This window comes from Zootermopsis nevadensis, unplaced genomic scaffold (genome assembly GCF_977971745.1).
Source record: "Zootermopsis nevadensis isolate Lab colony 2312 unplaced genomic scaffold, Znev_1.0 Znev_ptg000027l, whole genome shotgun sequence".
In the NCBI taxonomy this organism is placed as follows: Eukaryota; Metazoa; Arthropoda; class Insecta; order Blattodea; family Termopsidae; genus Zootermopsis; species Zootermopsis nevadensis.
The window spans coordinates 7,178,419-7,195,870 of NW_028259159.1; the positions used below are offsets into that span (position 1 = coordinate 7,178,419).

Below are 17,452 nucleotides of genomic sequence, written 5' to 3' on the forward strand. Positions count from 1 at the left end.
ATACTATGGCTCAGAGATAACATGCCTGACTCCTATCTGGAAGGCCCCTGATTGAATTTATATGGGATGACATAACTCTCATACATAATTCTACTCTTCCTTTAACCTGACATATTACATGTATGTAATGTTAGTAAACCTGTAGATGTAGTTGACAATGTCAAGGAACTGAGCGTTGAGCTCCAGGTCATCAGGGAACCTCTTCTCCACATACTGCATCAACTTGACTAGCAGAATAGACTTCTCCCTCAGCGTTGGAGCTTGGTTCACTGCGATTGGATTCTTGTTCTTCATCCAGTCCTCCAGCATCTGCAATGCAGTCATATGGTCTGAGCAACACTTACAAATGACCGTGAGAGTGGCACCACGGACAGCAGGAACATTTTAAACTTAATATTCCCTTTGAGACATTGGACACGTTAAAGCTTACACTCCCTTTGGATAGTAGTAATTGATTTGTGATTCAGAGAGGATGGTCAGGTCAGGAGAAGGAAGAAAGAAAGAAAATAGGATGGCAGAGTATTTTGCTCCAGTAACTAACCAAGCAATGGAACAAAGAATATGATGTAGGTACATCATGAACATAGCTACAAATATTTTATGTAAAAACTTAAATATAAACATATGAGTTGCACAAATCTTTGTGGTTGACTGACAACTTTCAGGCAACAGGCCTCTGAATCATGCACAGAAATACAACACACAATTTATACTTTCTGCTAGCACAGCATTTTACAGTATTAAGTGTTATTTAGTTCTGTACAGAACATGAGTTTGCGGTGACACAGTTAAGGAACAACCAAATTAAATAAACTATGGACAGGTGGGTGGAAGCACGCACCTTGGTTATGGCCTTCATGACTTTTATATCTGGACTCTTCTCAATCAATGCAACAAGAATAGTACCAATGAAAGTTTTCCTCATTTCCGCCCCCATCACGACAACTCGGTTCTTGACAAGATCCAAGCTCAGGATTAGCAGCTCGCTGGCAACTGGAACCAACATCACAACCTTGTAAATGCTGTGTTCATTAAATTCCATTTCCCCTCTTAACTGTAGAAAACTGCACGCACGCACACACAGAGTTGCGCTGTGAGAGAAACATCAGGCCATCATAATTCCCAGAAGATATGCTTGCCATGAACATGAGGAGGAAGTGTTACAGTGAAGCTCCTCATATTCTTAATATTAGATGGCTGTCTTCTGGGTTGTAGTGTTGTGTACTCTAGTAGAAGTACATTTCAGAGGTCCTTGTTGCCTCCACCATCAGGGACTCATCGCCCAGAAGACGGCCACCTTTGGACTCACCACCGTGAAAACCCCAAATCCTACCTATCCTTAACATTGATATAAGATTAGTTTCTTGCTTCAGTTATATTAGCTCTGGCTGAAGAGACTCCAGTACCTATTGCATTAAAGGCTTAGGCAGCTGTAGGGCAAAAATGTGTCTGCCTCTGACAGGCATCAAAGCTGTCATCCAGGCAACAGAATGTCACATAAATGACAGAGCTATTCTGATGTAAACTTCATCAATGCTTGCAGTAGTGGAAATTATGCACACTAACATATCACTAAGTTCAAACATGCATTCACTGTTTTTGTACATAATTAATAATATGCAAAAAGTTCACCTGGACTATTTTCATGAGCTGATGTTGGCATAATGTGCTCACGTGACATCCTCTGCAGCACCCTCATGAACGGCGTGATGAGGCGGTCGATGTAGCTGGGGTTGCTTACACATGCAGCCTTCAGCATCATCAGTGTGCCAAACAGTGTCGATGGGCTAGCACTAAGATTCTTCTCGTAGTTGGCAAGCCCCTCAAACACAACCTGCACAATAAAGTGTTTACTTCACCAAGATTATCTTACTTCATGTCATATAACTTACAGGCTCAAAACTGCTGACATTATTTTGTACCTTCTACCTCTCATCCTCACAACACACATGAATGACTGTCAATTGCTAAAACCCTGAACCTAGGAGCAATGCTGGGGATGTACCTTTCCAACGCAGGCATACAGACACTCCAGTTCTTCATACTTAGAGGCCACAGTAGAGCTGGTCGGCTCGGTGGGAAATATGCTCATAAGTCGAGACAGCAGTCCATGTACCAGGCGGATAACCTGTGGAAGAAGGCATGCAGGATATCAAAATCCAAACATCTACTTTAAACTTCCTATGTTCAAAGTGTTACTGTACTGTAAGAATGTGTTCAAATAATAGCACACTATAAATTATTCAGGAAAATACACTAGTGAAGAGGATGGATAATAAAGGAATACAGCGAGTTGTGGACTGGGTCTGACAGGTTTAGGATGAGGACTGGCAGCAGACTCTTATAAACAGGGCAATAAACATTCAGTTTCCATAAAAGTTGTAGAATTTGGCTACTAACCCTTACGAGCTGATTTATTTTTCTTGTCTGTATGCAGAATATTTTGTAAAAATTATAAAACTGCTCAAAACTATGAAAGCACAAGATTCACGTTGCAGATGGTCCATTTCCAGCAAAACAAACTGAGTTATAACATGATGCAAAAATTTTAACTTGAATTTTCAATGCAAAAATGACATATGTATCACTGCTGCATGGAAAAGAGTCCTCCTTAGACTGTAAGTGGGTGTGTGGTGGTAATTTTAGTCTTCACCTCTCTCCAAACTTGCCACATCCCTACCTTTGAGTTTGAGCAGGTGATGCAGGCCGCAATACCTCGCTGCAGAGGCTTGCAGCTTGCCAGGATTTGCTCCTTCTTCATGACCCCCAGTAGGAAGGTGAGGAGCTCCAGGGCAGTGCAGATGTTGCCATAGTTTGGTGAACCAGACTCAACAGATGCAAACACCTTGTCAAACCAGCTCAGTTTCAGGTCACATTGCTGAAGCCACACGTCCAGCTTCAGCGCAGTCTTCAACAGTGTCACGCAGCGGCGCGAAAGCAGCTCGCCAGGGTTGCCAACCATTGTGTTAGCATCATTCACCTGCAGATACATCATCCGCCATCCTGAGTTAGTCCTACTGATAACCAGCATGCTTTTAAGTTTGCATTGGGTTACTGGTTTAGCATATTTCAAACTTTATAATTTTTAGAGTGTTAACCCTATGTGTAAATGTAATGTGTGGGCAATACAACAGTGATAACAACTTACCTGGCAAGCCAGTCTCAACAAAAAGTTCAGAACAGTATCTGCATGGGCCCTTTCAATAGGCTCTGCGCTCCCTGGCTCAACCTTTGGTATCACTGTAGGCACAATGTTAGAGCTAGTTCCAGATGCATGGCGCTTCCTCGACTCGGAGTTCAGGTTAGAGTCATCGACGGAGGGCCGCTTCACCCCTACTCCTAACGGGACGGCTGCGATCTGAACAAAGCAACATAGTGAAGTCACTGCTTGTGTCATGCCACGGGATTCTGCATGACACCGCTTCAGCCGAGTACTTACGTCCTGCGTGTCAGACTGATCCCTTATTCGCTGCAACTCCCACTTCACTATCACTTCTGAAAGCTCGACAGCTAGTTTTCGGTGCTCGATGGTTCCTGTGGGACTGAAGCCGAGTCTCTGGATGGAGTTCACCATGTGCTGCACCAAGTGGTGACGCACTGGATAATAAACCTTAACAACACAAACAGAAAGCTGCAGTCACAAATATGATGCTGAGACATCGAAACATGTTGTAATATATAGCGCAAATTGTAACATCGAGGAAACGATAAATAGCGCGAAATATTTATATCAATTTTAATTTTTAACATCAATATTAATATAGTTTGTGTATAGACTTGAAGAATAAATATATGTATGTTTATTATGTTCTGACATTGTCCATCACAGTAACTTTATTTTCAAAACTGACAACTGCAAATCATCATGCACCTTGTAGTGTCGGACAACGAGCTGCAGGATATGAAACAGCTGCTGTACGGAGTGTCCCTCCTCTACGATGATCTTCTTGGTCCAATGTGTCAACATCGTGTTCCCATCCTCCATCCGCACTGGCATGGACGGAGTAAGAATCTCCAGAGCCTGCCGCACTACACTGCGTGCCTCAATTGCATGTGCCTTCAGCAGACTGTGAAAAACTGTAACAAATCCACTCATGTTGGCAATGCCACGTCAACATAACATACTGTCTCCTCACTGCAAGTTATGTCTGCCAATTAAGATTCAATCCTATTTCTTTCTAAATATTTTTTAGCTGGCACATCATTATCTCTTCCTGTCATTTAAGACCAGGTAATAATAGTTATAAACAGTGTTAAAGAAGGGAATTGAATGGAAGGAAGATAGAAGAAGGAAAACAGAAAGATGCAGGTAGAGTAAGAAAGGCAGAAATGCCACTTCAACTTTTATCTTTAATAAAGCAAATACTTGAGGAAACACTCTAAACAGTGCCATACATAAGTTTTGCAACAATGGGTAGTAACTGTTATAAAGAAATATCAAGACTAATGAAGTACGCAAAATATATCCCCCATTTCTCTCTTCAGCTACACTGCACTCAAAGACACTCTGCGGTTACCAACATTAAGACACTGAAGAGTCACCCACCTTGGAGGACAATCCTCTTGTGGATAGCAAACTTAGCGATGATGTGCGACAGCAGCAGGTGGCCATGGTAGCGTGTAGCAGGGTCCACACAGTTCTTAACCAGAAGACATGGCCATGCAAACATCATGAGGCGTCTTAGTTTGTTGCCTGTTGGAGCAAAACACACCACAGGGTATTCCAAACTGAATACGTGGAACTACAGTAGCCATCCATAGTATGTTACGAATTTCATGTCACATAAGAAAACTACACATTTTCACAATTAACTGTGCTCCATCTACCCCTTTCTAAAGAATTGCTCTTCTCATTTGGAATTAGAAATTCTTATGTTGACAATGATATTCTTGGTTGTGATGCCATGATATTTCAGAGGAATGTTAACCCTGAGGATGAGTAAATATGCTTCTCCAAACTTTCGGTAATGACCGAAGCCTACATGACGTAACAGATGAGAAGACAATGACTGATGATTGCTATTCTCAGGAGGATCTGAAGTTCTCACGGTGGCGAATATGAAGATGGTTGTTTTCTGGGTTGTAGCACCATGCAGTCTTGTATGTGTTTACTGATGTTTCTGTCATCAGGGTGATTCATTGCCTTGATAATGGTGGCAGAAAGCATCTCTGAAACATCAGTAAACTTATACCTGACTACAAACCAAGAAGACAGCCATCTTCAATTGTTCTTGTCCATACATGGAAATTCCTCAGCAAAACGTTTGGTGATCCATTAAAACTGTCTTAATGCTCACCACTGAACAGAAAGAGAGCCCCCATAAAATATGTCTCTGTCTGCATGTCTTCCCCAGTAACTTTTGAAGCTACTGATAAATTTTCATGAACATTATGCTGGAGGTCATTGTAAGTAAATCTGCAGTAACAGTAGAGACCACCTTGTTACAGGTTTCCCCATGAAAATTCTGTATGCATTTCATCACCTGATCAAAACTAAGTGTCAAGGCTTTCACAACCTCCTTGATTTCAACACACTTCTTAATGAATGACAACAAACTGCTGAGGTGGTAGAGACATTAATTATTACTATGACAATGTTAAGAGCACACATAATCCTTAATTTTTACCATTCTGACTGACAGCAATAACTGAGGAAGCACAGTGGCTAGGGACAAGGAATTTGATCGCAAATAGATTCTGTACAAAACATTTAATCTTATGGAGAAAATTACACTAGAATTTATGAGAAAAAATGCAATCCTCTGGTAGTACAACACAAAGGTTCAACACCACTAACACCAAAGATCCTTATTAAACATTATCCTGAGTCACTTCCATCCATTGCCTATCCTCACAACTAATTTTCTTAAGATCCATCTTAATGTCATCCTCCAATATCCTTCTGAGTATTCCCATCAAAATTCTATATGCATTCTTTAGGATTCTGCAATGAAATCTTTTCAGCTGTGCAAGTACTGAATTACTAGCCACCATCCATCATTGCTTTCAGTTCTTACATCTTAGGTTTCACAACCCTAATACTAGAGACCCTGTACAAACCACAATGTTCCTTTTGATAAAATTTCAAAAACTGTTACCATAGTTTATTCCTGTTGTCTGAATATTTTATTACGGAAGTTAACTGACAAATTATTAATTTATAATTTTCAGTAGCATCTCTACAAATTACTAACAGGCAAGGTTTATGCCACAGAGCATTCAATCCTGCAAAGCACCAAACATTCATGTAATTTCATCACAGACACATGCTACAATTACCTGATGCTGCAGCGAGGACCGAATCATGTTTCTCCCACACAAGAACATGCACCTACAACCTACCAGCAGAATACTGTGACTGGTTACACCATTACATCTTACAGCAGTGAAGGATTACATGGGCATGAGAATAAAGTGGGAAGTTTAATCAAAGCTACATGCTTCTTGCATAGTTTTATAATCTGACCCTGCAGCCTGGGGGGGGATTATTAACACTTAGGTAGAGAGGTTAGCACTCTTGCTTAGTATTCAGGAGACCCTAGGTTCAAATCTCAGCATGGGCACCAGTTATCCTGGCTAAGGTCTACTGTCAGTCCCTTCAGGAAATATCAGGATAGTATCCTAACTTTTCACATCCTTTCCAATTCATTATGCATCATCAACCTATCATCTGATACCACTTAACACTGTAAAGCTTAGTGTTAAATATATGTATCACCTGATTTCACAATCAATAACTCTGCATCCTGCAATGATGAATTAAAACAAATTGCTTATATCTTAATTGCATCATGCTTGTGTTCCTCAATACAGTACTTTTATTTTCCGTCGTTACACAAGCTTATTGTTAAAATCATATAAAATTTTCACATAAAATTGTTACATTTTAAAATTGACGACATGTTTCGATATACAATTCTATCATCGTCAGGTCTATCAAAATTAAAATTAAAATCTGGTGTATCTGTTGCTCTGCTTATATTGCTTATGTTTTATCCGTTTTTATTACATCTCCAGGCTTCTTTCATTTAATTTTGGAGACGCGTCTGGGTGCCTATATCGGGTTGTGTGTGAGGTGCGTGTCCGTTGTTATTGAATGGCAGACAGCATTTTGATTTTTACATATTTCGGTGTTATTCTCTCCTTTAAACATAATTTGTTAAACCTAATATTAGCATTGCACTTCAATACCTTACGTTTTAAATTTAATAATTGATATATGCAATTTATTTGACAATTGTACAGCTTATATCTTAATTGCATGCGTCTGCCATTCAATAACAACGGACACGCACCTCACACACAACCCGATATAGGCACCCAGACGCGTCTCCAAAATTAAATGAAAGAAGCCTGGAGATGTAATAAAAACGGATAAAACATAAGCAATATAAGCAGAGCAACAGATACACCAGATTTTAATTTTAATTTTGATAGACCTGACGATGATAGAATTGTATATCGAAACATGTCGTCAATTTTAAAATGTAACAATTTTATGTGAAAATTTTATATGATTTTAACAATAAGCTTGTGTAACGACGGAAAATAAAAGTACTGTATTAAAACAAATTGGTAACACTGTAAGTTAATCCTCGTATTTATTACACAGTCCAGGACCTTATTCCTGGATCACAAATCCCCAATTCCTGAAGCTACTGAGACCTTCTTTGCACTTAACATTGGTTAATTAGCAACATGGTCATGTGAGCAGTGGCACAAGAGCCTAGCAGTCACAGCATTCTGCTCTACCTACTACAGGCACTACAGAGCGCAAAGTTATACAGACAGCTTGGTACCCTGACGTTTGTTCGCTGCGTCATGGATGTGGGGTGATGCTTGCTCAACCAGCAGGCAAGAGAACTGTAGCAACAGAATCCGCACAGCATCCGAGCTGCCAAATGGGTTTTCTGGATCAATCACCTGAAACACAACAAACTCAGACATGAGCCTCCACATGACTCTGCCCCCTTTCTGAGCACTTAGGGTGGCCGCACACCAACTGCGTCAAGACAAGCATCAAGACATGAGACAAAAGATGCAGTCTTGCTTCATTCGTGATTCAGACTCAAGTCCGCACACCGAAGTAGCATGTGTCTGCGTCTTATCACATCTTCTCTAGTTGATGACATGACGTCGTCCAGTTTTATGTGTGATTAAGAGCAGACTTGTAAGAAACGAGCTTATGCTCAAAGTGTATAATAGTTAATTCAGTCATTAGCTCATTAAAATAAAATTAATCAGTGCACTTACCATCTGTTTACTCCTTTTGAAACTACATGCCAAGCTTTATCAACCTCCTCCTTGTTTGAGTGGCCCGGGGACGAATAATCGTATATTACCGGGAATTTCTCAACCGTCTGCACTATTTTAATATTTATTTGCTCTTCACTCATGTCGATAACGTACACTGGTGCTGTTCCTCGAGTACTGATGTCTCAGTCCTGACGCACAGAAAAGGAACATGCCGAGTCTTGCTGCATGTGTCTGCAGCATGAAGCTGATGTCAGCATCATGCCTCAGACCGGTGTGAGGCGGTTTTCATAATCTCATTCGTTTCAATTGTGCTTCTTTCTTTGCATCATGTCGCAGACATCGTGTCTTGACTGTTACATGTCTTGACGCATGCCGGTGTGCGGCCTACCTTAGAGTTCAGGTGTATCAATCAGTGTTTGGAATAACTTACCAGTCTCTAATGGTATCATATTATGATAACCATCTAACCAACTGTGACAAGATACACTACGATGTGACAGAAGTCTCCAACACAGAAACACATCTGAATCTGAGAGAATTCTGCTCTTGCTGGTTTTGATATTAAAGACCAAGGCACAGATGGGAGAATAAGACTAGAATAGACCTTTCTGAAACATGATGTAATGGAGAGAAGTGGATGGGGCCGAAATGCAGGTTTTCTGAATGTGGTAGTGAACCCTTGGGTTCTACAAGGACTTGAATAAGTAACTCAGTAAAGCAGTCCTGACCTTGCTGATGAAGACAGACACCACATTGTCTGGATTGTCTTGGTCAGGTGATGCAGGGCTGCCAACCAGCTTTTCTCCTTCCCCACGCTCAAAGCTCTGAGCAAAGCAGGGGATCAGTACCATCTGCAGTATCTTTGACTTGAGTTCCTGGGATATCGTTGGGCTTGGGAAGAGCTCGACAAAGCGGAAGAAGGCAGACCGCTTCCACTCTATGGTGTAGCTCTGGGCCACCACGTTCTCCAGGAAGTCCCGCAGGAACTAAAATAGTTCAACAGTCTCATCCACAGGACCACATGGCAACATAAAAACAATGGACTTTCAACTTTTATTGGCTAAATATGGATTGGAGTACGGATACTTATTTGTGTTTTAGAGGAACTGAGAAAGTTAATGAGGGACACCAGTATTACATTTTAAGAAGAAGAAGAAGTTTCCTACATGCATATGGGAAAAACACAAATTAAATCCATGGATCCAACCCTTCATGCCAAGAATTTCCAGTATCTGGAATGATGTTCCACTTCAACATTGAATTATTTTTTCTTTAATATAATAAATGTATATCACAAGAATACAGTAAAACCTCTCTAAGTTGGACACTTGGGGTTCCACGAAAATGTGTCCAACTTACAGAGGTGTCCAAGATAGAGGGAAAGATAAATATCGATTGTGGTCTAATGACAATATAGTCTATTTACTTACATACACTAACTGCTGTAGGCTTACTTAAATTAAGAATTAATGACAATAGTATTAATAATAATAATCTTTTGAAGCCCACTCCCATGCATTGCACATTACACCCCAGCCTCAATAACATTTCCTAAAGTTAATTCCACCAATTTTCGCTTCCCCATCGCAAAAACAAAAATTCCATTTCTGTTAACAGTCTGAACTCAAATGCTAGCAGAGTTAAAACTGTGTCTTCTGCGATACTGTAGTCCAGTTAAGGGTTCAGCAAAAGAATAGTCAAACACTTGAAATGCATTCCAGTGCTGGGTTCAATGTCCATAAGATAATCCTCCAGAGAGGAAGCATTCATCAGTCAGAAATTCAAAATAACAAAATACGTAACTGAAAAAGTTTCCCCGAAAAGCATCGGAGTTAAGTGCACGAACCTGTCCAACTTACAACAAAAGAGGTGTTCAAGTTCCAGGATAAAGGGGTGTCCAAGATATAGGGTACTATGGACATGTAAAATTATAGGATATTCGCCGGTTCCAATTAAAAGTGTCCAATATAAAGGGGTGTCCAGGATATAGGGGTGTCCAACTAGAGGGGTTTTACTGTATATCACTTCTTTGTCTAGACTTGCTTCACAGTGAACATGGTAAGGACAAAATTCAAGAGCTCCCAGTGAATTGATGTGACAAACCTGGAAGTCCGGTATAAATCCTTCACACAAGGCACGCAGCAGTTGAAACAGCAGGTCAATGTTGTTCGGGTGGTGGCAGAAGAAGTGCAGGAGGATCTTCACGATCAGTTTTGGTTCCTTCCAATGCTGGTAATCCACACAGTCCACCTTTCTGTGGAACTCCTGCTGGACAAACAAAAATGCAGTCCTGTTCACTTCTAACATAACAGGACTGTTGTGTTCCACTGAAGTAGAGACATTTTATAAATATATTCCTTGGGAATTTGCGTACCTGACTGTCTTGGTATTAATTCACTTCAGATACACATCTACTGTTACTAAGCTAACTCACCACAGACATCACACTGCACAGCTATAAATTTCTTTCTTTATTCCACCAAATATTCACTGTATTTAAAGATGTTTCAAATAACACTTTTAGATCATAATAAGATCTATATTCTGTCGTACACCAAATATTGTACGATCATCTGTCGAGGAAATCAAAAGATATTCCAAAGGCACGCCTTAAAATTAAAATCAAAAACTCTCAAAACAGAGTTCCTAACACCAGACCTGGCGTTGTGGCAACACCGCTGATCATCCATCTTTGCAAGCAGCAGCAAGAGGCATGGATATGTGGCCACCGTGTCTCTAACTTACTTCACATAAAGTTCTGTACCTGATACTGGTCATCACACCAGATCTGCTTGTAGGCATTCACAAGCTGATGTTGTGATGACAACCACTGATCATCCATCTTTATAAGTAATGACGTGATGCGTATGCTCTGGTACTGCATCTCTCGCTTGTCCACTGCGGAATAAATCAGATCTGTTACTCTGAGACCACTAACACCATGAATCAGAGTACTCCTTGAGAAGCTGATGGTTGGTATCACTGTTATTAGAGTAGCTACAAGCATAAAAAAAGATATCTGAAATCAATAGCGAATTTGTAGTGTGTTGCATATCAAGTATCTTCAGAACCATCAAACGACAGTCATCACCACTGAAACATCACACCAGTAAGCAGCCTACCTGGCTGAAGAGAACTGTTCCCAAGCACCAGGCTGATAAGCCGTGCGCTGCTGTTCTGCAGAACATCTCGGAAGCGCTTCCCATCCTTGTGCTTCATCAGGAACTGCAAGCAGCGACTCCACTGCTGATCCTGCAGAAACATTGTAAGGAAGAGACACTACAACATGCACGATTATACTTTATCATGTGCTTAAGTTGCCTCTGTGTCTATGCTAAGTATGACAAAGGCATACTGAGAGCGCAAAGATGATGTTCAATGCCTTTGAAAAAGACATATAGCATTACATGGTTTAATCTTCTAATGCTTAAGTCACTATATAAATCATGAACAATGTGTGTGAAAAGGTTAAACAGTGTTTAAAAATGGGTGTGTATGGAAGAAAAGAAAGTGACACACAATAATGAAAATTATATTTCTGTCATGAGTTTGCATATTCAGACTGTAATTCACAGAATTATGTATCACCTTGATGTTGTTGTCATGCAGAAACAGGTCAATGGTCTCCTGTGGGAAGCGCAAAAGAAACTTGATCATCGGGTCCCGAAACGGAGAACTCGCCTCCACCAGTAGGCTCTTCTCTGTCTGCAGTACCAGGCGACACAGTACGTCGATGAACTTTGGCGTCGCGGCAGGAATCTGGTGGAAGATTCCGATAATGGTCGCTATCTTCTGCTCATTCTCTCCACTCTTTGACACGCCTATGAGAACAAAGACCAGGGAACTCCTAACCTCACCATTTTATTCTGTATCAATGGATTATTATCATTTTGTATGTTGTAAATGACGAATGGGAAGGCATGTGGAAGTCGTCAACACCCATTCTAAAGATGCTGTCACAGCATGTATCTGAAGGGAATGATTTTCTGTAAATCACATACTCAGGTATTTATAAAATACGATGCAATTTTCATGAAATGGAAAATAAATTTCATTTGTCAGTGTTAAGGCAGGACAGGCTGGGCAAGTTACACAGAGGCCTTGGCAAGTAGCTCGAATTTCACCTGTGGAAGAGCTGAGGTACTATGAATACCGAAAATTCACATTTTTTAGTTAAGTGACGATGATAAATTTGACTACCAGCCATGATGGCGTTGATAGGACAGACTCAGAATACTTTGCACTAAATTTGTAGCAAAATACCCAAATGCTACTTCTTATCACCACTATATTGTGACCTAAGCAGTCTATTTTGTACTTCTCAGTAAAGAAATGAGGGATTTTCTAGTTTCATCACTTCCACACCCATCACCATTTACAGGAACATGCCAAACACTACCTTCCTCAGTTACCTTTGTGGGCCAGAATGGCAACTTCCAACAGTTTCTTAAGGTGCTGCAACAGCTGCTCACAAAGCTTCTCATTAAAACTTGATGGAAACAGCTGGGTCAGGTATGACAGGCGCTTTGCCCCATTCAGGCTCAAGTTGCGGTAGTCTCCCAGTGTCATCAGCAGTGGACGCATCACTGTGTGAACCTAGAATAATCAACAGTGCAAAAATGAAGATAATCTTGATCTTATAGTACACACTTCTTATGTCTTCATGCTGATTATACAAATATTAATGACAATTATAAATGTACTGGAACTTTAGGGCAGTGTGTTCTACCAACAGTGCTGTAATGAGACGAAGCAACTGAAAGTGAATCCTGGTATATTAGACATTTCAAGTGTAACTTGTCCCTGAATGCACTTTCTGAGCATTTCACAATATGATGTAAGATAATATTCCCATTCCCCACTTGTGAGCACTCACCATTTCCATATCAATTTGGAAGCCTCCAATGAACTTCTTCATGCACTCAAAGCCAGCCTCTTGAAGTTCTGGGTTTGACTGCTCCAGGGCTTTATACAAAACTGGGAATATCTTCTCTCGGCAGGACTGGATGTAGTGGCAGGCAGCGAGAGCCTGAAGCGCAGACTTACGCAAAGGGACAAGATTTGTCACCGACTTGTAACACGGTAGCTTGTTGAGGACAGCGTCCTCTGTCTCACACAGGGACAACAGTTCATGGAAAAACACCTTGTGCTCTATGATGGTCAGGTCTGGAACAGAGTGCATGACTGGATAGGAAATATCGCAATGAGAGGGGCAACACATTTTAATGTCACACAACTGAAACAACCGGATTATTTATTACCCAGATGGTCAAGAAATTTTATGAAACCAAAAGTTTTGCAAAGTCCACCACAGGATTCTATTCTGTGTCTGTTTAATCCTGTTCACATTCTACTTCCTAAAATCCATTTTTATATTATACTTCCATTTAAACCTATCTTTGAAAATATCTCTGCCCAAGAGGTTTTCTAAACACAATTTTGTTTTCATGTATTCTTTTCCCATGCCTGCTACATAGCCAACTTATGCAATTTTAAAATATTTACATGCCATAAAAATACTTGACAAAGAGTACAAATTATGATGCACCTCATTAAATTTTTCCTTCATCTTTCTGTTACCTAAAGTTTCTTAAGACTACAAATTCTCCCCAACTTTCTCTTGTCAAACATCCTCAAGTATATTCATCTGTCAAGGTAAGAAACCCAAGTTTCATGTACATACAGACAACTGGTATATAATTACTTTTGCATTTAACTTGCTTCTGTGTGTAATCAACACACGATGAAGCTACATTGAGGGCATGGAGGCAAAGCCCAAGGCTTTTTCAACCTCAGGAACAGACCTATACCATCACATACTTTGGTGTTTTAGAATGATGGAAACCTTACTCACTTGCACTTCTGCCACTCACCGATAGTGAAGAGTCGTGGCTCCAGCGTGGTACAGAAAGTGTTGCCATCCATGATGCCAATCTGTGCGTTGGCTGGCTGGTGGCGCAAGAGGTGTTTTTTGGGTGGTATCATGTCTTGGAGGACCTCTTTGTGTGGCTCCATTACCTCAGTCACTGTTTTGTTCTGGATACGTGCCAGGACCTCCAGAGAACGCATCGCCTTCGGCACAACATTACCTCTTAGTACATATTTAATAAAAAATATCTTCTACAAATACAACTTCAATATATTAAACAACTACTGATGTACAGCAATTTATTAGCAACAAATACTGCTCTATTCCAATTGGGCAAGTCTGCAGTGGCTTGGCACAGAATTCTTCAGCAAATGTATTTTGACAATTTCTCATTTACACTTTTGTACAATCCATCAAAAATACACTGAGGTGTGCATCAATACATTTCTTGTTCCATTTGGCTATAAATTATTCTGTATGTAATAAATAATCAGAGTTCTGCACCTAATGGTTAATATTTACCTGCTCTCTGACGAGACTATTAGGGCTGGTAACTTGCCGCACAAGCTCATGTGTCACTTCAAAGAGACTCTTCTGCTGTGCATTCACCACATCATCATTAGTTCCATCTCTCTCAACTGGAGCAGCACAACTAGTGAGCATCTTTTCCAGGTTTGCCTTCGCCATGTCAATAGCACCACTTGAAACCTACACGAGGCAGCGACCACCATCAACACATAATAATGGAATGTCTGTCCTAGGTCAATTTAATAATACTTTAATAACTATGCATTACTGTCGGTTTTAATGTCAGCTGACATTAAAACCGACGGTAATACCCACGCAATGTGATGACGACCTCTTGAGGTCATAACACGTTTGGCACAAAGTGTTATTTAATGTGTAAACAGTTTTGTTTGTATGCATGATTTTATAGTATTCTAGTCATTTAAGTACCTCTGCGAAAGCCGTATATTCTGAATCAAGCTTATGACATATTAAAACCCTTCCAACTTGGACGGTTTTAACAATTTATGCAGAACATTCCCAACAGTCAATCTCTGTTTCAATACAAACAGGTATTTATTTATTCATGGCAATAGTAGCAAAGTTATTATAGCACTGAGAACTACGTATAGTAATGAAATAAATAATGACCATTCCTCAGTGATTTGAATTGAGATATATATATATATATATATATATATATATATATATATATATATATATGTATGTATACATACATACCGGGAAAATGTAAACTTATGACCACCATCTTACTAACGTGAAACATAGTTTCCTCCTTGCACACTATCAAGAAAATCATCTTCAAAGTTGATGACTGAGACAACAGACATGAGTTAAAACTGCACCACACATGCCATGTATGTTGGACAGTAATGTGTGATAAAAGGGCATACTGGATGGAAGTGAAAGTATTATTGTATATGAACCATTTGCCTGGAGGCATTGAAGACAACCACAAAAACCTCACAGCTCAGGACCCCCGAAATACGAACAGTAACACCGTCCCAGTGACAGGTATAAAGATGAACAGACCTCTCCAGTGAGATCCATCATGACGAACAGCAGGGCAGTGAGAAACAGGAACAGATGTTCATGTACCCACCGCATTGCCATGCGCTCAACCAGGAACTTTATGGCAATGCAGCCACCCAGCTTAGCGTACCAGGCTCGCTCATAGCACAGTGAACACATGCGCTCTGCCAGATACTCCATCAGGGGCAGTTGGCATGCCTGGAAGAGAAGCACTGTTTATACATGTCACTTGTTTGTTTCTGCATTTCTACATACCTTTCAGAGAAGAGTAAGGAAGGCAGGTAAAGAAGAGGATAAGATGAAGAAACAGGAGTGAAAGAAGAAAGAAAAGGAGGGGATGAAAGTTAAGAGCACATTAAGAACAAAAGGAAGGAATGGATGAGGTAAGGAAACAGAAAAAAAGATGACACAGCAAGTGAAGAATAAAGGAGCAGGAACAGAAGAAAGTAGAGAAAGATGCAAGGGAAGGGGGAGGATAAACAATAAGAATAAAAAGAATTACAACATAAAACAAGACGAGACACTGTCCCAGTCTACATCCTTCAGACTGTATTTTGGTTCATGTTCTCCATTCAACCATTCAGTGGATATTTTACGAATAGTTTGCTTGCCTTCTGTTTGGAGCCGAGGATGTTGATCGCTGTCTCCAAGACAAGAACGAGTGCCAGGTGTCCCGGCTTACACAGCTCCTTCTCCTCATGCCCCATTATGACAGCGAGGGAGTCTATAAGCACCAGTGGGTCCATGCCCTTCAGGTTCGCCTGTTTTGATGTCATGGAGAAAGGACCTAAATAAAAGATTAAGAAATGGCAAGCCACTTCAACACAGCCAACATCTGCAGCACTTCTACTACTACTAAGGTGAATTCAACTGACAAGGAGCAAGAGGTAGCCATATCAATTAGATTTATTTTCCATATCACCATCAGTAATGCCACTTTATAATACCTTCTGGAAGCAAAGGTGGAAACTTCACCATCAGTAATATAAATTGTTTCAATGTCGAACAGTCTAAATTTATAAAACTGAACTCACCAGCTTGCTGTGATATCGCCACCATTGTGTAGTGACTAACAAGGAACACCATAGTTGGCAAAACACACTGTCGTAACTCTTTTATGGCTGCAGCAACAAACATTCCTACCAACATACAAAACAGGCCTTACTGGTTTTTCCAGATATAAAGCAGACATAAGTATGTCAGACACACTTTCAACAAGTTCACATATTAGATATGGTTTTTAAGAGAGATTTCAGGTTCTCACAGTGGTCTTTTGGGTTTTAACACCATGTGGACTTGCAGAAAACCAACACTGATTATGATTTTTAAACATTTAATGGTTCACTATATCAGCTGAAGTTATCCTTGTGACTAAGCAAAATGCCATGAGGCAGTGGGAGCATGGAGGAAAACTCCATGCATTCTCAATTATAGCCCTATATGGCAGTCAGCCTCAAAATGTGGTTCCTTACACTGGCAAAGAAAAATCACATTCTTGATTATTTCTTTGTAGTCTGAATACAAGAAATTTCAGGACACAAATAGATAAGTTCTTTATTTTATTAAAAACATTTACTACTTTTCAGGACAAAAGGTCTTCAACACTTTCTTCTTCTTCTTCTTTCAATAATGGCATTATAATTCAGAAAAGAAGTTAATTAAGCAATTTACTCAATTTTTCATTACAAGATTAACAGCAATTAGGTAACAAATTAAACGCAGAAAGTGCCTGACAGCCTGATTACTCACAGAAGCTACTGACACCAT

At 40.2% G+C, this 17,452-nt stretch overlaps 1 protein-coding gene across 7 annotated transcripts in view; it reads right to left on the bottom strand.

The window, feature by feature from the left end:
- The window catches only part of Nipped-A (Transcription-associated protein Nipped-A), a 45,124-nt gene that overhangs the window by 15,741 nt on the left and 11,931 nt on the right, over window positions 1–17,452 (bottom strand). For 2 of the 7 annotated variants that reach the window (XM_087356659.1, XM_087356660.1), the window contains exons 20-40: window positions 16,720–16,824; window positions 16,297–16,472; window positions 15,686–15,883; window positions 14,648–14,833; window positions 14,130–14,328; window positions 13,133–13,422; window positions 12,669–12,852; window positions 11,845–12,077; window positions 11,379–11,508; window positions 11,021–11,253; window positions 10,360–10,521; window positions 8,985–9,242; window positions 7,800–7,923; window positions 4,547–4,693; window positions 3,872–4,077; window positions 3,149–3,610; window positions 2,681–2,980; window positions 2,006–2,128; window positions 1,633–1,834; window positions 842–993; window positions 140–309 (exon numbers count right to left, since the gene is read on the bottom strand). In XM_087356659.1, coding sequence (XP_087212785.1) covers window positions 140–309; window positions 842–993; window positions 1,633–1,834; window positions 2,006–2,128; window positions 2,681–2,980; window positions 3,149–3,610; window positions 3,872–4,077; window positions 4,547–4,693; window positions 7,800–7,923; window positions 8,985–9,242; window positions 10,360–10,521; window positions 11,021–11,253; window positions 11,379–11,508; window positions 11,845–12,077; window positions 12,669–12,852; window positions 13,133–13,422; window positions 14,130–14,328; window positions 14,648–14,833; window positions 15,686–15,883; window positions 16,297–16,472; window positions 16,720–16,824 — 4,240 coding nt within the window. Of the gene's footprint in view, window positions 1–139; window positions 310–841; window positions 994–1,632; window positions 1,835–2,005; window positions 2,129–2,680; window positions 2,981–3,148; window positions 3,611–3,871; window positions 4,078–4,546; window positions 4,694–7,799; window positions 7,924–8,984; window positions 9,243–10,359; window positions 10,525–11,020; window positions 11,254–11,378; window positions 11,509–11,844; window positions 12,078–12,668; window positions 12,853–13,132; window positions 13,423–14,129; window positions 14,329–14,647; window positions 14,834–15,685; window positions 15,884–16,296; window positions 16,473–16,719; window positions 16,825–17,452 lie in introns of all 7 variants that reach the window. The other 5 variants (XM_087356664.1, XM_087356662.1, XM_087356661.1 and 2 more) reach the window with 5 other exon arrangements.